This window comes from Puma concolor, chromosome C1, assembly GCF_028749965.1.
Source record: "Puma concolor isolate L17-30 chromosome C1, mPumCon1.1.hap2, whole genome shotgun sequence".
Lineage (NCBI taxonomy): Eukaryota > Metazoa > Chordata > Mammalia > Carnivora > Felidae > Puma > Puma concolor.
In genome coordinates, this window is record NC_141674.1 from 51,339,553 (window position 1) to 51,366,415 (window position 26,863).

The 26,863-nt window shown below is 39.3% G+C and overlaps 2 protein-coding genes across 12 annotated transcripts in view; one reads left to right on the plus strand and one right to left on the minus strand.

Annotated features, from left to right (window-relative positions):
• The first annotated feature begins 11,026 nt into the window (after window positions 1-11,026).
• Window positions 11,027-23,398, plus strand: USP1 (ubiquitin specific peptidase 1). Of its 2 annotated transcripts, XM_086717175.1 has the most exons (9): window positions 11,027-11,459; window positions 13,690-13,928; window positions 15,607-15,727; window positions 16,478-16,582; window positions 17,126-17,286; window positions 18,447-19,138; window positions 19,829-19,999; window positions 20,668-20,869; window positions 21,900-23,398. In XM_086717175.1, exons 2-9 carry the CDS (start codon window positions 13,759-13,761, stop codon window positions 22,630-22,632), a joined length of 2,355 nt encoding a protein of 784 aa, XP_086573301.1. In that variant the 5' UTR covers window positions 11,027-11,459; window positions 13,690-13,758; the 3' UTR covers window positions 22,633-23,398. The 2 variants fall into 2 exon arrangements, with proteins under 2 accessions (XP_086573301.1, XP_025791090.1); XM_025935305.2 differs by lacking the exon at window positions 11,027-11,459 and having other exon boundaries at window positions 13,667-13,928.
• Window positions 23,399-23,508: 110 nt separating this feature from the next.
• DOCK7 (dedicator of cytokinesis 7) overlaps window positions 23,509-26,863 on the minus strand; it is a 236,897-nt gene continuing 233,542 nt past the window's right edge. For all 10 annotated transcript variants that reach the window (XM_086717167.1, XM_086717165.1, XM_086717168.1 and 7 more), the window contains one exon: window positions 23,509-25,980. In XM_086717167.1, the coding sequence (XP_086573293.1) occupies window positions 25,938-25,980 (43 nt within the window). In that variant the 3' untranslated portion in view covers window positions 23,509-25,937. The remainder of the gene's footprint in view (window positions 25,981-26,863) is intronic.

A 26,863-nucleotide genomic window follows, 5' to 3' on the forward strand; every position in this document is an offset into this window, starting at 1 on the left:
GAGTGCTCTTACACACTGGCACTCCTTGGCAGCTGCAGAACCAACAGGAAGAGAGAGGGACCTTGCAAGTGGATACTGCTTTACTCCATCCCAGCAGAAGGAAGAAAGTTTTTCTTACTCCCCTGGCAACAGCCTGGCCAATGAGTGACTGTCAGAAGTCAGCCAATGAAAAGCTACTATACTTTGAAATCCCAGTTTACTCCAATGGACTTTTTGCTTATAATAGCCCTCCCAGCTTCCCCTTTCCTCTATAAAAAAGGGTTCCATGCCTTCGTTCTCTAGATTTGCCTATGATTTTGCTTTAGTTTGTTCTAGATTGTAATTCTCTGCTATTACTGGACAAAACCATTCTTGCTGGTAAAATAACTAGCAGTTTTATTTTTTAAGGTTAACACCCTGAGTGATAGGACTTCTACTTTAAGATAATATTCACAGGAAGATTGGAGTAATTTGTTATATTAATGACCCCAGTGACTCAGGACCCCCCTCCTCCCCCATATCCATGCCTTTATGAAAACCCTTAACTTTGGGTTTGGCCATGGGATTTCCTTTGTCTGAGTCCTTTGTCTGAGTAATACAGACAGAGGGTTGGTACATGCTTGTACACTGGGTTTTGCCCTCGTGGAACTCTGCTTACCATGACTGTGTGGAGAAGCCTCATGCCACCTCTTTGAGGAGGAGCATCCGAGGGAGAGGGAAGCCTAGTCAGCCCCACTGATTCCAGTTCCCGGGTGACCGTCCCAGCTGAATGCATCCTCCAAGGGAACGTAGCCAACCCACAGAATCATGAGAAATAAGAAATTGTTATTTTACGCCACCAAGTTTTGGGGTGGCTCCATACCAAGACCTACACAAAATCTAAATCTGAATTAGTTAGGCTGAAAGATAATCATCATACAATCCTCATGTTAGAGCCAACTGTATTCTTCTCTGATTGAAAAATACATGCACTCTTTTAAAAGCCCAGAATGAAATGGCAAAGTAGTATACACTGACTTATGACTTAGATTTATTTTTTTTAATTATGGTGTATAATAATATTGTGGTTTTTAAACAGGTAATATGGTAAAAACAACATATTATATAGTACATTCAAGTTAGTAAGAAAACATTTTTAAAGATGGACCTGGAATCGCTAGAAGGCAAGGATGCTTTCAAAATGTTGAGACACCAGAGTGCCTGGATGGCTCAGTCTGTTAAGCATCCGACTACGGCTCAGGTCATGATCTTGTGATTTGTGAGTTTGAGCCCTTCATCGGGCTCTGTGCTGACAGCTCGGAGCATGGAGACTGCTTTGGATTCTGTGTCTCCCTCTCTCTCTGCCCCTCCCACTCATGCTCTCTCTCTCTCTTTCAAAAATGAATAAACATTAAAAAAATGTTCAGAGACCTGGAAGCCTGCTTAAAAGGAGTCCCCACGGGTTAAAACAGGAATCTTATTTGCTTCAAAAATCCAATCAGAATTATACTTAATTAAAACATGTTAAGACTATAAAAAGCCATGAGTCCATAATAATACTCATAATAATACTCTCTTGGAATTTATTTCCTCTCCAAGTACTTAGTACTTTATTAAAGTAAACTTTATTCAGAGTAGAAAAAAATATTGAAGTTTAACTGTAGATCTCTCTTCAGGATGGGTTAAATGTACAAAGGATAAGAGAATCTTAATGGTATGAGAAAGACAAGACTCCCTTTCCGTAAAATATAAATAGGCTCGTGAGACTTCCTGCTACCCCCACAGCACCCACCCCCTTACCGGACATTCCTCTACTAAATTGTTACCAAACATTAAAGAAGTGGAGCAAGGCATTCCCTGAATAGGCAAGGGAAGTCATTCCACCTGACCCTGGGGCTGTAGATTGGGAAACAAAAATTTTAAATCTTGAAGCCAAGTGGATTTTACCTTTTAAACAGACTTTAATTTGTGGAAAGAATCATTTATTTAAATTGAACTACTGAATAGTGGTTTTACTAGCTGTTTTGAGGTTGGTTGCCTTTTGTGGTTACTAAAGATGCTGGATTACAGCCAAATGTTCACATACTGAGCCTTTTTTTTTTTTTAACTAGCACCCAGAAGGTGAGGTTAGAAGAACGGTCATTCCAATCTCAAATAATCTATTCCTGTTGAGCATTTGCTCTATTTGCTCCTTTCCCAGGAGATGAAATCAGTAAATAATTCACTTACAGTGCTTAAATATGTGTGTGTGTGTAATATATATATATTATAATATAATAATATATATTATATATATATTATATATACTATAATATATATAATATATATATAATATATATATATTAGTTTTTTAATTTTTTCAAAGTTATACATGTGCCTGACTTAAAGAGTTAAATGCTTCCAACAAGACTTCATTTCCCTCAAGGCAACTACTTTCAACTTTAAGCTGATTCTTTGGTATTTACCTCCACTTATCTAAATAACATGCTCATATTTCTACTTCTTGGTTTTTCAGTCAGCCATTATCTACTGACTTCTTGATACGAAAGGCAAGGAGTCAGCTTTCTTCTGCACATTCCTCTGCACTCTACCACCACACATGTGCACTTCTAGTCTTTTAATTCTCCCGGTATTGTTACAGCATAATTTGCTCATCCTGCCCAATCAGCAGGAAGTCATTGATGTCAGAGATTATGGGATGTGCTTCAGGATATCCAGAAGGTGCAGATCTCTTTCGGGTTTTTATCACACAGGATAGGAATGTTAACATAGCCCCGGGCCACACTGTAAATGTGTACTTTTGTCTGTTTTGTGGGAATGCCAACTGTTTCTGATCCTTTCTTATGATTGGAATGGAAAAGAATGTGTTCACTAAATCAACGATGTGCACCAAATACTTGAGGTTGTATTAATTTACTTTAGCAAGTGCACTACATCTGGCACGGCAGCTGCCATCAGACCTACTAATTGGTTGAGCTTTACAGTAATCTGCTGTCATCCTTCAGAGACCATCTATTTTTTGCATGGCCACATAACGCGTTAAATGGAGCTATGATGGGAATCTGCAACTCTGTATCCTTTAAACTCCTAAGAGTGGCCCTAATTTCAGCCATCCCTTCTTGAGATACAGTATTATTTTGACTTCTGGTACCATGGTTGGCTGGGGAGGGGAGGCTATTTCAGAGACCCCGACTTGGCATTCTGCACTATGATGGCTTTTTTACTTCACAGGCAAACATCCCAAGGGGTTTGTACCAATTGTCAAATATGTGAATCCCATTATAGTTTGGGGACTGGGGAAATGACCATTGGGTGAGACCACATACCCAATGGACCCACTCTGAGCCAGACCTTGTCATCTATTAACTGGCCTCTATGCTCCCACTCTAACAGGGTCATGATGATGCTTTTGGTCTCTGGGTATCAGTGTCAATTCAGACCCTGTGTCTAACAGTCCTTGAAATGTCTGGGTATTCCCATTTCCTCAAGGTACAATTACCCAGGTAAATGACAAAAGATACTTTGGGGATGGGCTAGGAAAATCATTACCATTTATACTTGAAATGTAATAGGGTCCTTCCTCCTGAGGCCTTCTTCAGTCAGTGGATTCCAGGTCTATAAACTAACTCAGGTGTGCAAATGGATTAAGGAACAGTGGGTGACTTTATTGAATGAAGGATTTTACTCTCCTGGTCATTATCCTTGATTTTTTCTTCTGCTGATACAAACTAAATAGGACCTTTGTTGGCTGCCTGTTTTGCCCCTAAGGATACCGTGTCCTGTTAACCATTTCCATAACTGTGTGGGTTAGGTCCACATTATAATACTTGTAATTTCCTGGCTTCTGGTCATTGAGCACTACCACTTGGCCTCTACTGCTTTGGGGTCCTGGCATATGCATTGCTATCAGTGAACCAGGTTCTAGAGGCCTTTACTACCTTCAGCCATGACTTGCAGAGAGTCACCACAAATTTTGAGTGGTATTCCTGCCCTTTGAACCAATGCATTCCTTATGGCCTTGATAAATGGCCTCTGAGCTGTCCTTCAGAACAGAATTATCATAAACTTTGGGCTGTACATAGCACATCCATTCTAACCTATTCACTTCCTTGAGCCTTTTAATCTTTTCATGTCCTATCTACCTGCCCTAGCACTTCTGGCATTTCAGTTTTAGTCAAAGTCACTGTTTTTGTTTTTTGTTTTTGTTTTTGTTTTTCATCCTTCTAGGAGCCATCATAGCAGTGAGTTCACACAACTCTTGAGACCCTGGCCAGGATGTTAAATATTTTGGGAGAGTGCTCCACCATCAATAGAATTCTCCCTATCCCATTTTATGGTCTGGCCTCCTTTATCAAGCCTTCTGTGACTCCAGTCCCATGCATAGTCCCCAAGCTCCTGGTGGTACATGCTGGTTAGGTCTTACATCTTTTTTGGGGAATAGTCCTTTACCTCCATTATTAGGCACAGCACTTCTCAACTAGGTTATGCTATAAGCCCTAATTATAGGCCTAGTGGCCAGAAGATTTGTGTGTGCATGTGGCGGCAGGGGGGAGGGGGGTCTACTACGGGAGGGGGAAACATGTTGCCTTCCAGTTAGAAGCCTCTGCAAAGTCTTCTAGCACAGGAAAGTGACAGTTCTTGGTAGGGAGGAGTGAGCCACAGTCACTAGGCATCTGAGGAGCCTGAGGATTGAAAATCTTTAGGAGGACCACCCAGATGACCCTTCCATGTTGTTGGAATGCTAGATTTTCTCAATCATGGCCCTGACCTTGGCACAACAGACCTGCCATTTTTGGTTATTTAACCATATTTTAGCCACTGTAAAGTTTGAGTCTTGTTGCTTGTCATTCTCCACCCCTTCCCTGCTAATGAGACCTTTTTTGTGTGTGTACAATAAAGAGGTTCTCTGGCTTTCATTCCTCACTTGCAATTGCCTATTACCTATCCTCAGTTGTTCATTATTTTTCTGTAACCAGTGGAGCTTAGTAATAGCCATCCAGTTCTGTTATTCTTATCACTCTTTTACCAATATCTCAAATGCCTGAAATGTCACACCTCTGGTGTTCCCTTCCACCTGGTATATCACCCCAGTTGGACTATCACCTTGTGCCAGGGGCTGCCTGTGCTTCATCAGCAGGTGGTCCATAATCCATCTCCCAAATTCCATCTTATTGTCTACTCTCTCCAACCAATCCTGGTACCAGTTATCACAGGTAGGGTTCTTGGGAAGCAGACACTGGGACAGAGCATAGAAGATACGGAAGGAAGGGAGAGGAAGCAGGACTGGGCAGAGAAAGAAGTCAAATTCTAATACAGGTGTAATAAAGCTTTGAACAACCTGCCCAGAAGCTCCAGAGTGAATATCATACATCAGAGGTGTCCCATGGTGGGCCCTAATGGCTGAGCCTTTCTATTCCAGTCTTGTGCAATCACCCAATATTGGCTGCCCTGGAAATGTCATAACCTTGGGCAAGGCTTCTCTCTGCAGCTGAAGTAGACCCTGATGGAGCTGACAATTGGAGATAGTCCCCGCAGCTTGGGAGCAAGTCCTTCCTTGAAGGGTGTTCTGGGCATCATGTCCATATCTACTATTAGGGCAAACATAGTTATCGAGCACATCCTCTTCTGCAAAGAACCAAACAATATGCTTTTTTTTTTTTTTAATCTTCTGCTCCCCCACCTGGAGAAATCTTTTTTTTTTTTTAAGTTTTTTATTTTGAGAGAGAGAGAGAGAGGAAGCGAGTGGGAGAGGGGCACAGGAAGAGATAGAATCCCAAGCAGGTGCCACACTCAGCGCAGAGCCAGAGGTGGGGCTCAATCTCACAGCCACAAGATCTCGACATCAAGAGTCAGATGCTTACCCTACTGAGCCACCCAGGCGCTCAGGGAAATCTTTTATTAAATCAGGAAAGGAGAAGCATAGCAGAGAATATTTGTCCTCCAATATCAATTGTATACTTCTTCCTTGATGTTATGACCTCTTACTGGACATACAGACACAGAGAATAAAGTTAGTTCTGGCCCATGGGTTGTAAGCAGGAGTGGTGTGTACAACTTCCAGGAAGTATTTTTCAAGGGAGGAGGCATGATCATCTTTCCCCTTTTCTCTTTTCTGCTTATTAGAATGTAGACAAGATGGCTGGAACTTAAGTAGCCATCTGGACCAGAAGGTAGAAGCCACACATGTTGAGAATGGAGGAAATTAGGTCCCTGATGGTCATGGAATCACCACTAATTTAGACTTCCTACTTCTGCACTCTGTTTATGTGATGAAGAAATAAATGTGCATCTTGGCTAAGGACACTTAAAAAAATATTCTTTTTCTCATAGATTAACCTATTCCTATCTGATGCAGAATTTGAGCCCTAGAAACTTCCTACAGCACATTACATGACCTTAAAATAAATGAACTGTCACTTTAGTGGAAGCATTAGGGCAATGTGTGGTAAAGACTCAGATATTGCCACATGGAAAACTGGTGACCCTTACTGTCCAGTTGCAAGATATTTGTAGCATGAGGGAAATAATTGGTAAAATTTATAGAACTTGGTATTCGCTGGCTTTAAATTTTTGCCAGTTTCAGCAAAGTTCTTTGAGAGATTAACTCAGGCCAGAGCTAGTCAATCTGCAAGTAGGGATGGAAGGGTATTCAGCTTTCCTAAGAGGGGAACTCTGTCTATAATCTAAGTGGATTAAGAGTTCTATAATTTGGAAGGGCTGAAAAAATACCAACTACGTTTATACCTTTAAGTCAAAGCACACAGGAACTGCCTGTGAATAAAAGCCTTGCAAGGAAATGTGCCTGCCGTTCAGCCATACAAGGCTGACAAAAATGGGATTAAGAATGCTGTCCACCTGTTAAGTCCCATTGTTTCACATGCCCCCAAGGTAGCTGTCATTAAGAGTGAGGTAGTTGCACTGCACATGGAAGCCAGGAAATAAGAGTCTTTGGGCTTAAAAATTATATCTTGTCAAGAACTACAGCTGTAATTTCTCCCACATAGTACTGAAAGGAAAAGGATCAGAGACCTTTTACATTTTTGCATCAGTTATATTGCCAGATACACCAAGCCTGCTATGCATCCATGGGCTTCCGCTCTTGCTATTGACAAGCACGGTTATGGAGGTTTTGGGATTTCTGGAGCAGCATTAGCAGAGGTGTCAATATCTAGCCACTAGTACTGTGGGCTCTAACATTCAGGACTGAACACATGTATTGTGCAAGAGTAGATCACAGTGTGTGTAGTGTGGTTCTGGAGTTGGCAACACGGACAGCTTTCTGATAGTCGTGGTTCCTAGGTATTGCAGGAGCAATGTAGTTCAGGAGTTTTCATTTCCTGATCATAAAACAGTCATCTTTCCCTTGGTGGCCAGTTCTGTGAAGACTTTGGGACTCATTCCTGAAAATTAATCTGAGTCTATTTAATCAACACCCCCAGTATTTAATGCTCTTTTTGCTTATACCAGGGGAGTGGATTCTATTCTCTTCAACTGAATCTTGACTCATATTATGTATTATAGAGGAAGAATGGTGGCTGCAGACAATAGGATCTCAGTTAAGATAAGAGAAGGGGTGGCTGGGTGGCTCAGTTGGTTGAGTGTCCGACTTTGGCTCTGGTCATGATCTTGCAGTTCGTGGGTTTGAGCCCCACGTCGGGCTCTGGGCTGACAGCTCAGAACCTGGAGCCTGCTTCAGATTCTGTGTCTCCCTCTCTCTCTGCTCCTCCCCTGTTCGCACACGCACTCTCTCTCTTTCAAAATTGAACAAACGTTAAAAAAAATTAAAAAAGAGAACTAGAATCAGGAAAATTATAATAGGAAACTAGAATTGGTTACCTATCCTGGTAGAGTTTGAAAGTAGCAATGATTCTGCTAGTACTAGAGAATGAAATTGTCTAGTCCATGATACACAATGGCAAACTAAGGGACTGACCTATAATTATATTTCTAGTTCTGTCCTTGTCTATTTTGGGTTATACTGGCTTCAAAATGAGTTGGGCTGCTTTCTTTTCTGCTCTCAAATAGGAATTATTAATCCCTTGAAAGTAGCTCAAACCCTAACTTTGAGTTTATTTTACCAAGTGATAGCAGCATTAATTTCTCTTTAGGCAGTGACTTTGAACTTTATGTTCAGTATGAACATGTCATACTGTTCTTTGTATAAATTCAGTGATTAGGACCTTTAAAGTCTCACTTTTTTTTTTTTTGAGATAGAGTCAGTGAGAGAGAGAGAGAGAGAGAGAGAGAGAGAGAGAGAGAAGGAGAGAAACCCAAGCTATCAGCACAGAGCCCAATGTAGGGCTTGATTTCACCAACCGTGAGATAATGATCTCACCTGAGCTGAAACCAAGAGTTGGAGGCTTAACCTACTGAGCCACGCAGGCACCCCTAAAGTCTCACTCTTAAAATGAGTATTTGTTATGGGTGTTGATTCTAAGATGGGTAAATTAAGAGGCAGTTACTTGGATTTAGGATTCTTGGCTGGGCAAGGGAAATGGTCATCAATGCTCTGCAGAGTTTTAGGATAAAGATTTCCACTCTAGGTGATTTCTTCCAGTCTTGTGGTTTTAAATACCATTTGGTGACTCCTAAATTTATATCACTTGATCTAAATTCTCCCCTCAGCTCCAACCTTGCTAACTGTTGGCTCAACTTCTATTTAAAATAGGCATCTGGGGGTGCCTGGGTGGCGCAGTCGGTTAAGCGTCCGACTTCAGCCAGGTCACGATCTCGCGGTCCGTGAGTTCGAGCCCCGGGTCAGGCTCTGGGCTGATGGCTCGGAGCCTGGAGGCTGTTTCCAATTCTGTGTCTCCCTCTCTCTCTGCCCCTCCCCCGTTCATGCTCTGTCTCTCTCTGTCCCCAAAATAAATAAACGTTGAAAAAAAAATTTAAAAAAATAAAATAGGCATCTGAGTTTTAGTGTGTGAGAACAATGTCACCTCACAACAAACCCACTGCTACCTAATGTTCCCCATTTTAGCAAGGGCCAACCACTATCCAGTTGCTTTGGGGAAAAAATAATCCTGGTCATTTTTGTCTCTTTTTTGTTACAATCTATCAAGGGATCCTGTTCACTCTACTTCAAAATATATTCTGAACTGGGGAGCCTGGGTGGCTCAATCATTTGGGCATCTGACCCTTGCTTTTGGCTCAGGTCATGATCTTGTGGTTCCTGGGATGGAGTCCTGCATCCAGCTCTGTGCTGGTGGCACAGGGCCTGCTTGGGATTCTCTCTCTCCCCCTCTCCCCCTGCTGGATCTCTCTCAGGATAAAAAAACAAAACCCCAAATACATTCAGAATCCTACCAGTTCTTAACATTTCTACTGCCACCTTATTGCAAGCCAAATAATTTATTTCCTGGAAGTCTGAAATAGCCTCCTAGCTAACTTTCCTGCTTGCATGTTTGAAGGTCAACAATCTATCCACCATAAGCAGCCACTTTACAAATTATGCCACTGCCCAGTTCAAAACCATCCAATGAATTCCATCTCCTTACCCTGCTTAATCAGAGCCCTGCAGATGTCACTACTCTCATTTCCCACAGTCATCACATCTAGGCTCATTTTGCTCTAAATACCCTAGCCTACTTGCTTCTTTCCAGTATATGCATATGAAGCTTGGACTTTTAAAAACTTGTTCTCTGCCTGAACCATTCTTCCCTGAGATTCCTCCAAGGCTCACTCCACTTTCATTCAGCTCAAATGTCAACTCAAAGAGGTCTTTCCAGACTCTAAAACTGTCCACTCTCTATCTCCTTTCTCTACCACTCATTATGTCCTATCATTTTAACTTCTGCCCCTCTCTAGAATGTAAAGCTCCTTTCGAGCAGGGAATGCATTTCATTCACGCCGTGCCCCTAGCGCCTTGAAAAATGCCTTGCAACTTGGTAGGCACCTAAAAACAAACTTGATTAAATGCATTTGAACTGAACTTATCCTGCTTAACTTGCTTTGCGAGATCACCTCACTAAGGTAAGCATACTAACGAAAGGAAGCAAAAATCAGGTTAAGGCCTGGCTCGCCGCATTTGAGCCCCAAGTAAGGGCTCGCGCAGAAACACTTTCCAGCACCCGCAGCCGGAGCTGGGCCTTAAAGTGCTCTTTTCGTTTCCTTGTCTGGCCGGGAAGGGAAAGGAGTAAACGGGAGAAAATGAGGCGTGGAAGGGCTGAGGAAGGAGCCTCAGCGCTACCGTATACGGTTGAGAATACGCTGTTATCCACGACAGCGCTGGTTTCTATTGGATGGTCCCGGGGCTGGGGCTGTGATTCCGATCAGAAAACCCAGGCACCGAGCACCAAGCACAGCCGTCAGCCATTTTCCGAAACTAGTCTCCCTAGTAACCCCGCCCGAATGTGTACGCAAGAAAGGGGGGCGGGACTTATTGTGAGGGCCTCACTCCGGAAACCGCACCCGCGGAGGCGTCCCACCGCCAAGGATTCACAAAACGCGGAGCGAGATTTAACAGTCGGCAGCGAAAGCGCGCACTCGAACGCCAATGAGAGCGGAAGGAGTGGACCGCTCCTGAAGGGTACTCTGCATATCCAGCAATGGTTGGTGGAGTCCTCCTGTCTTCTTTTTGGTATTGGCTGGACTTCCTCCGCCCACCCACTTGCTTTTGTCTCGGTACTTCTGATTGGCTCCTTCAGCGTGGTGGTGGGGGACAAGGTTTGGGGGATTGCTCATCACAGATTGGTGGATTTGAGCACCTAGCGTCGTCTTCCCGAGGAAGGAGTCCGTCCCATCTTCTCTCTGTCCCGTCTCCCGACCCGTACGCCTTTCCTCAACTCGCGCGCACGAATGGTTAAAAAAAAAAAAAAAAAAAAGGGTGTGAGGCTCGAGCCCGCCAGCCAGGCCTCCAGCACCTAGCGCGCGCCCTCAGCGAGGACCCGCGCGAGCTGCCCCTGACGCTGCCTGCGCTGTTTGAAACTGCAGAACCCGTTAGGATCTTGGGAAAACTACCGTTCCAGCTGGTTCCGGACCCCGTGCGTGGCAGGGGGGCGAGTGGCGGTCGCGAGGCGGCTCTTGCCTTTCGCGTCCCTGCAGCGTGGAGACTAGAACCGGCACTTTCGAAGGACGCCACCTCCAATCGCAGTGCTGGCGCGGGCGGAGGCTAAAACACGGGGGTCCTGAGACTGAGGAAAACGCGCCAAGTTCCCCTCGGTGGTGGAGTGGGAAAGACCCTAGCGGTTCAGGCGCTTGGCGAGCGGGACTACTTCTGGCGCGCCTCGCCATCCCGGGGCGGGGGAGGGCGGGGGAGGGCGGGGGCGGGCGCCGCTCCGGGGATGTAGTTGGTGCCGGCGCAGGGCAGGACCGAGCGGCAGCCCGGGTTCCCGCTCTTGAGAGCGAATGGTCACTCCCCTGCGGGGAGGGCAATCCGGGCAGCTTTTCCTTGGGTCGGGGCCCCCGCGGGCTCGGGGCAGGGGCTCACCTGTCGCACCCACATACATCCCGGCTGGACTCGGGGCGTCACCGCCGCGGACCGTGCTTTGGGCCATGACCAGGTAAGGAGGGCCTGGGGAGGAGAGGCCGGTGCCTGGGCGCCGAGACAAGTTCGGCCGGCCCCCAAGGGGGTCGCCCTAGGACCCCGGCGTCGGATCCGCGGGAGGGTGTGTGGGGGGGGGGGGGGGGAGACGCCAGGACCGCTTCGCTGCTGCGCCCTTGCGGAGCTGCCAGTCGAGCCCTCTGGGCACCGGTGGCAGGGAGGGGCGCCCCTCCTGCCGCCGCGGGGACACGGGGAGGCAGGTGCGGGCTGGGCGTCAATAGGCCAATTCCGCGGGCGAGGGGCCCGGAGCTGCGGTGCGGGCCGGAGTCGCCACCGGCCAGCCTCCCGCAGGACCCAGGGCTGTGTCTGACCGACACGGACGGCAGCACAGCCTCGCCTTTTCACTTTTCGTTCCTAGAGGTGCGGCGTAGGGAGAGCATGTTTTCACTAATATTGTCCGGTGTCGGGAATTGCTACATTTTATCGCGCACTGTAACTTAATTTTTCCAGAAGTATTTAGAAAGCCACGTGTTTTTAAGCCTTTGTCGAGGATGTTATCCTTGTTTTACGTTTTTCGTGAAAAACTGGCATTGAGTCCTGTCGTCTTATAAAGGGAAGAACTTGAAACTAGTGGGACTGAATGTTTATATTGTCATTTGTTCAAGAGTATCTAATGTTCGATTTATTGTGTTTTCTGTGACATTTGATTTAGACTTCTAGGAGAAACGTTTTAGTTTTTCCAGTAATAAAGCCAGGAATAAGAAATGGTGTAAGATACGGCATCTGGTAAAAATGTGGTATTTTCAGCAACGTTAAATGGTTAGTGATTTGAGGGAGCCAGGAGGGTTTAATTGCTTAGGATCTATCCGTTATTTCAACTGCTTGGTCGTTTTTTCTTCTGCTTATTTAAGTCCGGTTACTACTCTGTGTCTTAGAGAATCCACTTTACATCATTTATAAGAATTGGCTCCCAAGAAAAATCTTTTACGAGAATCGTTAATGCTTAGAGATCCCTGACAACTTCGCGTAGACTGGTTTATCGTTCGTGATAGCTTTCCATCAGTAGCAATAAGTGGCTAGGAGGGTAAATTGAGTTGGGGAGGGGGGTGGGGAAATTGGTCAACTTTGCAGTTACTCCTGAGTTGAGTCTCAAAAGTGTGGTTTCACAACCGAGTTCAATGTTGCGAATTCCCAGATCAGAGACAGTGGAGTGAAATGCTTGTTAGTAAAGATGGAGTTTGAATTTTGTTAGTTTCTCTGTTCATCCTATTACTGTGTCTGTATTGAAATCATTGCTGAGGTTTTGTACTCTAATACCCCAGATAATTCCCTCCCCCCTCCCCCCTATATCTTAAGAAAATAGGACGTGTGTATAAAATAAATACCACAAATACTGCTGGGGGGGTTTTCATCCAAAAGTTTTAACAGTGAAAAAAGTTTAAAAAAGGTAAATCTTTTTTTCTACTCAAGGGAGCATTTAACAAAATTTATAGTTTAAAAGAAGTTTTGGAAAATCAGTATATTGTGTCTAGTCAGTAACAGTTTGGTAGCACAAAGTGCAGCAGTTTTTTGCACCATTTTCTCAACTTTCCATCTTTTATTACTTTTCACTCAAATGTTTAGGTATAATTGAAAACCAGATCTATGCCTTTGCTTGTATCCAAATTGTATTTTTTTATTGGAGTATAGTTGACACACAATGTTACATTAGTTTCTGGTGTACAACATAGTGACTTGTGCAAGTTACATTTTATATAAGCTTTTTTAGAGACTATTTCATGTATTCATATTAATAACTAGAAAAGGCTTTGGAGGGAGGACTCCTTCACTTCCAGCACTCTTAATTTCCCATTCATCCCTTTCTTTTTACCTCGTGCTTTAGAATTAGAGATGGTTGTTGCTCAATGTTTTCCGAATGAATAAATTAAAATAAAAATTAACTTCTTAGTCAATACTGCTTTACCGTAGGTCTACTCAAATGGGGGTATTTTGTGGTGTGACCCTTAATCTCGTAGGCTAATAAATAATAAAAATTCAGTATCTGATATTTTTATTTAAGAAAGTTAAGGACAAATGACAAGCTCCTTCGTTTAAGCAATAAACATTGAGTGCCTGTTATTGATCAAGCATTGGGTTTTCAAATGTGAAGATCTAATTGGTACCATTCCTTGGTAAATTTTCAAAATTTAATGATCTTACTGCCTACAGCTGATAATTGAAAATAATGAAACCTTTTCTGTGATTAACAGATATGATTGGTGATTACAACATCCTTGTATAAGTTAATTCTTGTCAACTCCTTGGGATTTGAAGAGAAAATGCCTGGTGTCATACCTAGTGAAAGTAATGGGCTTTCAAAAGGTAGCCCATCCAAAAAAAATAGACTTTCCTTGAAGTTTTTTCAGAAAAAGGAAACTAAGAGAGCCTTGGATTTCACAGATTCTCAAGAAAATGAAGAAAAGGCTTCTGAATATAGAGGATCTGAAATGTATGTATCTTAAGTATATTTCGGTACTTTTAAAATTCCGTATCAGTGAAGAAGCAGTGAACTTTGATACCTCCATTCTGATCTGATAGTCTATGGAGGCAAAAACACACAGCAGTGAGACAAACCTAGCAGTGTATAGTAGAAACAGCAAAACTGTAAATAATCGTCAAAAAACGGGGGTGGGGGGGCGCCTGGGTGGCGCAGTCGGTTAAGCGTCCGACTTCAGCCAGGTCACGATCTCGCGGTCCGTGAGTTCGAGCCCTGCGTCAGGCTCTGGGCTGATGGCTCAGAGCCTGGAGCCTGTTTCCGATTCTGTGTCTCTCTCTCTCTCTGCCCCTCCCCCGTTCATGCTCTGTCTCTCTGTCCCAAAAATAAATAAACGTTGAAAACGGGGGTGGGGCGGGGGGGGGGCGCCTGGGTGGCTCAGTCGGTTAGGCATCCGACTTCGGCTCAGGTCATGATCTCACGGTGCATGGTGCATAGTGCACGAGTTCGAGCCCCGTGTGTTGGGCTCTGTGCTGACAGCTCAGAGCCTGGAGCCTGCTTTGGATGCTGTGTCTCCCTCTCTCTCTGCTCCTTCCCCATTCATGCTCTGTCTCTGTCTCTCAAAAATAAATGTTAAAAAATTTAGAAACCGCAAAACTGGCTGGCTCAGCACAGGATCACATCCATAATGTTAACCTGTTTACATTGATGGTAAGCCAGTTAGATTGACTTGGAGAAATATTTGTTGGCTAAAATTATTTTTCAATTTAAACTTATTTGTAATGTAACGCATTCTGTGTAAGGGTAAAGAAATAACGTGATTTTGGGGTTTTTTTTTTTTTGGTTCAGAAGACTTGACAACCTAGTGTATGAATTATCAAACCTATTGGTATGTAGTTGCCAGTAAGATAAAAATAAATCTTTTGGTGCAAATCCTTTAGTGATGGAAATCTGAACAAAATGGAATACTTACATATAGTTGTTGTAATTAGAGTCTATACTAGCTCACTATTCAACACATAGGTACACTGCTATATGACTAAAATGGGTTTGGTCCCATGTGTAATTTCCTAATATTTCCCAGTAATCTGTTTAGGAGATGTGAACCTTATGTGTACCAGCATTCATGCCTATAAACACTTTGAGGTGCCAGGGTAGTAGCTAGCTGCTATAAAATAAAAATTCTGTGAGGACCTACTATTTGTTAAAATAAGGTAAAAGAATAACTTGAACAATTCGTTTTAAAGTGAAGGACAACTGTGTAATTCTCTTTATCTACTCTTTCCTTTTACCAGAACCTGACCTCTTAGGTGGTGCATCCTCTCCTAGATATTGTCATAGCTTATTTCCAGGTTTCTGTTCAGAGTTAGACTGCTTTTAAAAATTATGTAGGTTTAACTCATCACAGTACCAGTCCCTCAATTTTCTACTCTCTAAAATGGGATTAATAGCTCAGGATGGAATTGAGGCTTGTTGTGTATAATGGTTTTAAAGTGTTTATAAAACTTTTATTCTGAGTATGTAGCAATTTTTGCACCTGTATAGATTTCTTAGAAAAGTGTCACCTGAATAAAATCCATATCTCAGTTCATACAATTTTTGGGAAAAGACTATATCTACGGAAGTGTTCGTTCCACTTTGTTTCTTTAAGATACTATACTTCATAATACCTCTCTCTGCTTATATTTTATAGTGATCAAGTTGTTCCTGCAGCACAGTCCTCACCTATAAACTGTGAGAAGAGAGAAAACTTGTTACCATTTGTGGGACTGAATAATCTCGGCAATACTTGTTATCTTAACAGTATACTTCAGGTAAGTTGAGGATTTTGCTATATAATAAAGCTTTAGTAGGCAAAGCATGATGTAACATTTAATGTTTGAGAATTTCAGAGTGGAGTATTTTAATTGTCCATAGGGTCTTTGCCTTTGACTGTAAATGAACTAGAATGGACTAAAGTAATGATTCTAAATTGCATGTTACCAGCTTCCTTTGGGGTAAGAGAAAGTAATAAATAAAATTGGGCTAGCAAAATTGAATTGACATTGGTTAACTGGAAGATGACATATCCTTGGTTTTCCTGCCTTATTCCTAGTACTATGGTGATGTGTATTTTAACCTTTGGAACTCTGTTTTATATTGTACTCTTAGAACCCTACATCCTAGCAATATGTGCCCAGGCTCACTGCTTTGCTGCCAGTGAGGGAAGACAGTGAGCTACTATGATGAAATATAAAACAATTTTTGACACAGTATTAATTTCAGAATTTTAACTAATGCACATTTAAAAATGCGCTACAGGGGTGCCTGGGTGGCTCAGTCGGTTGTCTGACTTTGGCTCAGGTCATGATCTTGCGGTTCTTGAGTTCAAGCCCCACGTTGGGGTCTGTGCTGACAGCTCAGATTCTGTGTTTCCTTCTGTCCCTCCTTCCCCTTTTCGCATGCTCTCTCTCAAATAAAAATTTTAAAAAAATTTTTAAAATGCTCTACAAAAAACATAGTACTTTAATGGTTTTAATTACATTGTTGTTTGTTCAGTAAACACTCAGTCTTACTTTTTATAGGTATTATATTTTTGTCCTGGTTTTAAATCTGGAGTGAAGCACTTATTTAACATTATTTCAAGGAAGAAAGAAGCCCTGAAAGATGAAGCCAATCAAAAAGATAAGGTAAAAATAAAAGAACAGAAAATATATAAAAAGTAAAGTAATGGAAATTAACTTGCTTAGAAATTAAAAAGTAATAGAAACACAGGATTTGGGAGGAGGATAACAGACTGGTTCTGTGAAATGGAATTTCTTAGTATCCTGTGTTTTTAAGAAAGGCAATTTTTCCATTCTTGTAGGTTAGCTAACTAGGTTATCATCTTTTACAGTGTTTTCTCTTGCCCTCTAATTTATTGCTTACCAATAAACATTGTATATCACAGTCACAGTTTATCATGCCCTTGTATCTCCTGTTATTTATATATTGTGTTTTCAAATTCACTCACAACCTTTGATTTACACAGTCAGAAAACCACTATCTTCCCTGTAATTGAAAATAATCAAAAACGCAGAATTGTTTAAAGTTTGTATACCTCTATAGAATTAGTGTTAGAATGAAATTAAATTTAGCAAAGCTAGTATTGTCTAGTGAAACACAAGAAAAGGGGAAGGTACTTAATTTGTTCATAAATAAAAATAATGGTTTGTGTGTTTCTTTCTTGACAGGGAAATTGTAAAGAAGATTCTTTGGCAAGTTATGAACTCATATGCAGTTTACAGTCCTTGATCATTTCAGTTGAACAGCTTCAGGCTAGCTTTCTCTTAAATCCAGAGAAATACACTGATGAACTTGCTACTCAGCCAAGGCGACTGCTTAACACACTCAGGTATTGTGCCTATAATTTTAGGATTCCAACTTAGTAGCTTACTGCTTTCTTTGGGGGACAGTGATATGGGAACAAATAGGGGGAGTGAAGGGCTAGGAAAATAGAAACTACAGATCCTATACTCACTGGTATCCCAGAGGCTCTGGAAATCAGAAATCTTTTTGTAAGTTTGGTACTAAATTCATTAGATGTGAATTGGTATGAGGCTATTAATAGTCTTTGTTCATTTTTATTTATAATGTGAATACTCACACATTTTTAAATAGGAATAGTAATAGGTTTAATTATGGGATACTGCCCCTTGGGTTAAAATAAATTTATTACATGCCATATGTATTTTTTAAATCTGAAAATTAGTGAATTCTCAGATTTGGTCCTAAGAGATTTCAGATTAGGAATTGTAGGTTTTTAGTCAAAATATATTATGCATAAGAACTATAAATACCAAATATTCCAGTTTTGTTGTGTTTGCGTAACTATTAGTTCACTGGATTAGATTTTTTTTTGTATTGTCTTAAATGAAACATTATCCAATATATAAATAGCCTTACCTAATGTTACAGGGTAAATCTTAAAACTAAATAACTTTTTAAAGAATAGACCTAGGTGAGGGGTGCCTGGCTTAGTTGGTAGAGCACGTGACTCGATCTCAGAGTTGTAAGTTCAAGCCCCACATTGGGTGTAGAGATTACTTAACAGTAAAAAAAAAAAAAATAGACCTAGCTGTAATTGTTATACATTTGTTAATGGGCAGTAATAGCATGGTGGCCAACAGCAGGTTTGAGTCCTGGCTTTGCATCTCTTTGACCTTGGGCAAGCTACCTTATCTGTAAAATCATGGTGATACAGTACTTACCTTATAGGGTTATTGTGAGAATTATGTTCTACATCTAATATAAAAAGCATCTTGAATAAACCCTGGTACATGGTAAACTATACAAATACTAGCGTTACTAGTATTTGTGATAATAGGTAAAATTTGTTTTTATTTTTAATTACAAGTTTAGGTAAGAAGTTTCAAATTAGTTGAATAAATGTTTTCAGGTTTTTAAAATAATTTGATACCCCTGTAAATGAATTAATTTCTCTATAGAAAGGATGTGTTTTTTATATTTTATCTTGAAAACTAGAATAGATGAAATGGAAATTTTTATTTATAGGGAACTCAACCCTATGTATGAAGGATATCTACAGCATGATGCACAGGAAGTATTACAGTGTATTTTGGGAAACATCCAAGAAACATGCCAACTCCTAAAAAAAGAAGAAGTAAAAAATGTGGTAGAATTATCTACTAAGGTAGAAGAAAAACCTCATCAGAAGGAGGAAATGAGTGGTATTAACACCACAGAGATGGACAGTATGAGGCATTCTGAAGACTATAAAGAAAAACTCACAAAAGGAAATGGGAAAAGAAAAAATGACATTGAATTTGGTAACCTAAAGAAAAAAATTAAAGCCTCTAAGGAACACCAGTCACTGGAAGAGAACCAGAGACAAACCAGATCAAAAAGGAAAGCTACAGGTGATACATTAGAGATTCCTTCTAAAATAATCCCCAAGTATGTTTCTGAAAATGAAAGTTCAAGACCCTCACAAAAGAAATCAAGAGTTAAAATAAATTGGTTAAAGCCTGCAACTAAGCAACCCAGCATTCTTTCTAAATTCTGTAGTCTGGGGAAAATAACAACAAACCAGGGATCCAAAGGACAGTCGAAAGAAAATGAATATGATCTTGAAGAGGACTTGGGGAAGTGTGAAAATGAAAGCACAACTAATGGTTGTGAACTTGAATCTCCAGGGAATAATGTTAAGTCCGTTAATGTTAATGAAGTTAAGCCCATAAACAAAGGTCAGTATAATTTATTCTTAGACATTGATAGGTAGGATTAACAGCTGCAGAACTGCAGTGTTCTCTTAGATACATGTACAAGATAAATGTGGTTCAAGTTGTAAGAAAATTTTAACACTGTGAACTGTGTGGTGTTTCAACCACTGTGCTCAGATGTGTGTGTATAAATCTCACTAATCTTAAGGTAATGTTAATTTGTGGTTTATAAACGAGGGGAATTCCATACATTTTAATGGAAAGAGAATTATTTTACCCCCTCTGTAGTACTAGACAATAAACTCATGAAAGAAATTGCATTTAATGAAATATAATTTTAGAGAACTAAGTAGTTCTACTGTAGTTGAACTGGATAGCTACCTAATTGTGTCCAACTCTCAGGGAAAATGTGTAGTATTGATGTGGTTAATGGTTTTTACCAAAAGTGTCGTACTTATTTTGGGGTTGTTTCTATAGGCGTTTCTTTGGGAAGGGACTTAAGGTGACAAAATTGTGACTTTCTTTTTTAGAGACCACAGTAATTCATCTTCAAAACGATCTTTACAGGGAATTTATGTATCATGAATAAGACACCTCTTAATGTTAATAAGCAAGTTTAGATCTAAAAGTCAGCTTTTTATTCATGATACACTTGAAACAATATTGGTTATTTGGGCTACGCTGAGCTGAAAATTTTTCCTATTTTTGTTTTAGGTGCAGAGCAAATTGGTTTTGAGCTAGTAGAGAAATTATTTCAAGGTCAGCTGGTATTAAGGACTCGATGCTTAGAATGTGAAAGTTTAACAGAAAGAAGAGAAGATTTTCAGGACATCAGTGTGCCAGTACAAGAAGATGAGCTTTCCAAAGTAGAAGAGAGTTCTGAAAGTAAGCAAAATTGGAGTCTTGTATGGATGATGGAATAAGTAGTTTTCTTCAACAAAACACAGCCTAATAATAGCTTGTATAATTACTGGGGAAAAAAAAATAGTGTCTCTGGTATAATAAAATCTTTCTGCTCATATAGATTCACTTGTTACTAATTAACATTTAGAAGATTATGGTATCTTTATTTTGATGTGTAGAGTATGTTATAATGGGAAGTGAAATGCTTTATTAAGTTTTAGGTATCTCAGCCTTAGAGCTACAGAGGCTATTTTTGTTCACAATATTTGAGCCAGTGTTTTGTCTAGTATAAAAGGACAAGAAGTAGGGAAACGTTAGGGGAAGTGATCATGAGACTGGCTTGTTCAGATATCGGAGGTTAGCCATTAAAGTGTAAACTAAAAAGTCTGTCTTAACATTGAATCAGAGACTAGGTTATCATTTTGCTGGCCCTGTCACCTAAATACGTTGTACTTGGCCAGCCAAGTATAAATATTTAAAAGATATGTGTCCTGTTGAGGATGATAAACTTAAGTTTCTGAAACTAAAATGTCTTTATTGTTTGGGAAGGATTAGTCAAATGAAATGGCATGCTAATTTTGAACATGGAACTTAATTTTTAAATGTCTGAGAGGTTCTTCATTTGTGAGTGAAAGGATTCTCTTATGTAGTTTCTCCAGAGCCAAAAACAGAAATGAAGACCCTGAGATGGGCAATTTCACAGTTTGCTTCAGTGGAGAGGATTGTAGGAGAAGATAAATATTTCTGTGAAAATTGCCATCATTATACTGAAGCCGAACGAAGTCTTTTGTTTGACAAAATGCCTGAAGTTATAACTATTCATTTGAAGTGCTTTGCTGCTAGTGGCTTGGAGTGAGTATTATAAATAAAAGCTATATGAAAAAAAATGAGCTGCTATAAGTTTTGTTCAAAATACTATAAGAGTAACAAAATAGTGTAATAGCATAATATAAAGATAACCTTAGAAAAGTTTGTTATTAAGTTTACTTGTAAAAATGCATCAATATAAATCCTTTTGGTATGAATACATAGTCTAGGGTTCTTCCCACATCTTTTAATCTTCGTTCCTTACTAGATACAGTTTCAAGTTGAAGTGATTAAAGCAGGAAACAGATCTTGTATACATCAAGGTTTTTTGAGGGGTGAAAAAGGCAAAATTATATTTAAGGTAAGCCAAGAATCAAACTAGTCTTTGAAGAATTTTGATTCTTCTGTTGAAAATTCCAGTATCTTTGTGACATGTATACATGTCATTGTAGATTTTATTCCGTCCCATATTAATGAATTGTTCAAAGTTAGCACGGGAGCCTCCAGTAGCTCTCTACACACTTTATTATTACAGAAGAAGACATACAGTGTTTCCTTTCAGTGGATTTTTTTCTTTGCTGTTTATTTTTGTTCCCCAAATCTTGGTAGAGATGGCTGTCACATTAAAATTACTCACTAAAGGATTTTGAAGTTAAATGGCATTTAAAACACTGGCTTTCTCATTGTACAAAATTAGGAAAGTTAAAGGGGCACCTTGGTGGCCCAGTCGGTTAAGTTATGCATCCGACTCTTGATTTTGGCTCAGGTCATGAGCTCCCAGTTTGTGAGTTTGAGCCCCATGTTGACAGGGAATCTGTCTCCCTCTCTCTCTGCCCCTCCCTCTGGTGCTATCTCATAAATAAACATTAACTTTTAAAAAATTAGGAAAGTAAATAAAAGGGAGCATGCCATATGTTCTTCATAGAAACTGCTGAATATTAGCACTTATTTCAGTATTTCTTGTGTGCACTAAACATTAAAGATTCATTCAGACTTCTACTTGGTTTCACATTTGGATGTAAAACTGAATGTGTAAAGTGGAATTGCAGAAAACTTTTTTTTTTTCCTTCCAAAGGTTTGATTGCTATGGTGGTGGACTTTCCAAGATCAACACTCCTTTACTGACACCTCTTAAACTGTCACTAGAAGAATGGAGCACAAAGCCAACCAACGACAGCTATGGGTTATTTGCAGTTGTGATGCACAGCGGCATTACCATCAGTAGTGGGCATTACACTGCTTCTGTTAAAGTCACTGACCTTAACAGTTTAGAACTAGATAAGGGAAATTTTGTGATTGACCAAATGTGTGAAATCGGTAAACCAGAACCATTGAATGAGGAGGAAGCAAGGGATGTGGTTGAAAATTATGATGAGGAAATGTCAATTAGAGTCAGTGGAAATACACAGCCAAGCAAAGTTCTGAACAAAAAAAATGTAGAAGCTATTGGACTTCTTGGAGGACAAAAGAGCAAAGCAGATTATGAGCTGTACAACAAAGCATCCAATCCTGATAAAGTTGCCAATACAGCATTTGCTGAAAACAGAAATTCTGAGACTAACAGTACTAATGGGACTCATGAAGTTGATACAAACAAGGAATCCAGTGACCAAACAGGCCTTAACTTTGGTGGATTTGAGAACAAAATTTCATATGTAGTGCAAAGTTTAAAGGAGTATGAGGGAAAGTGGTTACTTTTTGATGATTCTGAAGTGAAAGTTACTGAAGAGAAGGACTTTCTGAATTCTCTTTCTCCTTCTACATCTCCTACATCTACTCCTTACTTGCTATTTTATAAGAAATTATAGAGTATTTTCCTTATGTATATATTAAACAGACCTGGACAAAAGCTGGTAAAGTTGATTACATCAAAGAGTCTAGCTTATCTTTTGAAGCTATTGGATATTATTGGTCTCTCTAAAGTTTTTATATAAATAGTGAAATTTGAATTACTGAAAACCATGTTAATTTTTAGAATTCATTTCCCATAGTAGAGACTAGTGATGCATTAGCTTCTGGGAACAAACTTGTATAGGTTCTTAATTGAATTATCCAAAAGGAAGCATTTAAACACTTTTGAATTCACATCTATCTTTTGTGTTTGCTTTTTAAAATAAAATGCTTGTATTTGTATCTCCATATTTTGGAGTAATTATCTATATGATGTTTATAGGTCCTGTGGGTTTCCAGCTAAGAAGAAGAATCTCATTTCAGTACCTTTAGTTTTTTAAGTCATGAAGCCAGATCTTTAATGGGCTGTATTTAGAGGCACAAAGTCTGGAATATGTGTGTATTCACAGTAGTGTACATTTTGTGCCTTGAATCACTTTGAAAAGTGTCTCAGAAAACCTGGACAGCCAATCCCCCTTCTATCTTGAGAAGAATTTTATATGTATTTATGAAAATGATTCTGTATTCTAGTAAATCTTTTTGGGCATGGACTAATTTGTATCTCTTCATAGTCATATTCTGCACGATCTGTATATAGTATATCAAATTTAGAGGTGTGTGACCTTAAATTTAACTTTTTTTAAAAACTGGGAGGTCAATAAAATTTAAACTGCTTAACAACTACATGTACAACTGCTATTTGTTTTGCATATTTTTTGCTATAATATAGTGGAGTTCTCTTGAGAATATGTATAATATATATGTGTATATATACACACATACCTAGAAGAGAATAAACATGCATAATTACCTTTAATAATAGTTGGAGGTGAAGAGATTTTTCAAATAGGAGAAACTTAGTCCATCCAAGTTGTCATACTTAAAAGAGGTTTACAGTAAAAATTGTTGCATTCTTGGTTGCCCTTTAAAGTAGACATACTTTATGGAATCCGTAAGATGAGGCTTTGGGCACACACAAAAATGTGGTTAAATTTTCATTTTAAATGTATATTAAATTGGCAAATGATCAGTTACCTTATGACTTGCTAAGACATTAAAAACCATTCTAAAAAATACACAAATACTATTAGAATAACACTTTGATACCCCCATTTCAAGTACCAATAAATTAGTCACAGTTAAATCATGTCTCAACATTCTTCCACAAGATGGTGTGTTACAAAAAGTCATGGTTCTCCCCTCACTCTCCATTCAGAATCACTAATGGAACTTTTTAAAAGAAACAGCCCTGAACACTACTCATAAGCTTCTGATAGAGTAGTTCTAGGACAGAGCCTGGGCATCTCACACTCCAGAGACCGTTAATGTTAAGAACTACTGGTACGAGTTCTTGATATGAGAACGTTGTATTTTAAGAAAACAAGTATATGGAAGGTTGGGATGTGTTCAGTATCGTATCAGTGTTCTCGGAGGAAGTCTCTTCTTCAATCAGAAAATAGTGTTGCATGACAGTTAAATCATAGGAATTTTAGGGTTCTTGATACTGTCACTGAGATTCATGTGAAACACTTTAAACTCTTCCATAATATAACTTAATGAGAAATGACCTACAGGTTATTTAATATTCTTTCCCTTATGTATACCTCCCCCGTCCCTTGCCCTAAAGATGAGAGTATTTGTTACCTTAGTTTTAACGAATTACCATTCTTGACTCCTGGGCTTTACTTATTGTGCATGTGGATCCTCTGTCCTCAAATGTATTTCTGAGGTTATGCCTTTCTGACTCCTTTAGTTCACAACCCTTTTGGTCCAACACTGTTGACTCATCTGAAAAATCTTTTTGTGATTCAGGCTTTGAATTGGTGTAGACAAGATGAATGTGACATAATATTGCCAGTTATAAAGGTAAACTGGAGAAAGGATGTCAACCATCTCCCATGCTCTCAGGAGAAGTAGACATTTTTTGAGCTCTTGTTTCAACAGCAACTAAAGAATAAAGGCACTGTATTTGATCAGTTTTTAAGTGATTCGTGTCAATGGTCTATGGATCAAAGGGATAGATTTAAAATGTCTTTCTGTAAGATATATAACGACACAAAGAAAAACACATTGTTCAAAACACTCCTCAGAAAATCATTAATCGGTAGTTTCTTGGATAAACCTGGCAAGTAATTGAAAATAAATATTCTCCAAAAAAATTTTTGCCTTAGTTTTTCATGTCCTATATTTTAAATTAGTTCTTAATTTAACTAAAACTGCTAATTTTACTTTTTACATATACTTTGTAAAATCTATACAAGTGTTAAAAAATATAACTTCTCATTCATCTGGTAGATTAAAATCAAACACTAGCTCTCTGTCATTTTTATGGTGATCTAAGACAGCTTTAAAGCAGATTTCTGACTTACCAGTATAGCTCACTAAACTCATGAAAAGACCAGCTTGTTTATATGAAACACAGCAATCTCCCATGTTAATTGCTGAGAGTCATGAAGTGCATACTTCTATCAGATTGAGGATTAAAGATTTACTGTCACTGGTAGCAGCTATCCCAGTTTTTAATCATTATTTATAGACAAAAGTTTCATCAGAGAAACTTATTTCTGCAATTTGTTCTAAATCCCTTGAGTATCTAAATGGAAAATAACTTAGAAACCAGTTTTAAAATTTCACAAACCACTTATCAATATGTGTCTCTACCCATCCATTTATTTAACTTGGGGCTCTTTGGCCTATAAAAGGTCAATTTCATTTCATTTTTACTTTGCTAGTTTTGGAACAAGTTCTTGTATCAACTCAAGATTCTCTGCTTTTGTCAACAAAAATTTTTGAAGTCTCAGTAAAATTAGTGTAAACGTTCACATATTTAATAGTACCTTTAAAATAAGCATTACTACATTTAAAATGGTTCCAAAATGAATCTATAAATGGTAATATAAATTAAAAAATACAAACTTAAAGTAAATAAATTTAACACTAGCTATGGTATAAATAATAGTAAATGTATAGTGAGTCATTACTTTTGAGTCTTTAAAAAAAGATAACAGCATATTACCAGAACATGAGAAACCATGGCCATGATTCTCAAACTTCAGTGATCTACATTTGATAATGTTTTGGCCACTGCATTCTTCAATGAGTAGTAAATTAATGCTAGAATTTCCAAGTCCCAAGTCTTGTCTTTCAGTAGATCTTAACTTCTTTCCACACTCAATGTTGAATACATGGCTCTTTTCAAATGAGTAAGACAAGTGCATTTATTTCAAAGATCCATTTTGCGCAGGCTCATCCGACTGAAGGAATCTCTGGAGAGAAAATGAAAGGATACAAGTAAACGATTTTAGTATATTCCTTTAAAATATGCTTTACGGTACTTCTTTCTGCTAGAGTTACCTCAAAGTTTTATCATCCAAAACTTAAAAATGTTTTTTTTGGCCAAGGTTTTTTTGTTTTGTTTTGTTTTGTTTTAATGTTTATTTTTGAGAGAGACAGCACAAGTGAGGGAGGGAGAGAGAGACACACACAGAATCCGAAGCAGTCTCCAGGCTTCGAGCTGTCAGCCCCCTGTGGGGTTCCAGCCCACCAACCCTAAGACCTGAGCCGAAGTCAGACACTTAACTGACTGAGCCATCCAGGTGCCCTTGTCATCAAAGTTAACTTTCAAGTTATGTGTTCATCCTATACATTTCTGCCTTATATATTCTAATTTATAAACACTGCTACAAAGTATATTACAGTAACCACTTTGCCAAATCCACTGATCTTTATTCGTTTTTCCAATAAGTGTATTAGATATTGTGATAAGACAGGAACTAATGGGAGAGATTTCAGAAAAAGATTTGGGATTATTAAAAGGGAAAAAGGGCAGGTGTTTCTTATTTAAAATGTTAAATTCCAAGAATTCAGTGGTTCTTAAACTTCTGGGTTTTAGGTCTTTACACTTAAAAATCGAGGGTTGTTTATGTGGGTTCTAAATTGATATTTACCGTATTAGAAATTAAAATTAAGAAAATTTTAAATTATTACTTTACAAGATAACCCATTACATGTTACTATAAATAGCACTGTTTATTAAAAATAACGTAAGAATGTTAGAAGAATGGCATTCTTCTAATGTCTGGCTTATTAAAAGGCTAGATTTTCATATCTGCTTCTGCATTCAATCTTTTACAATATCACATTGCATGT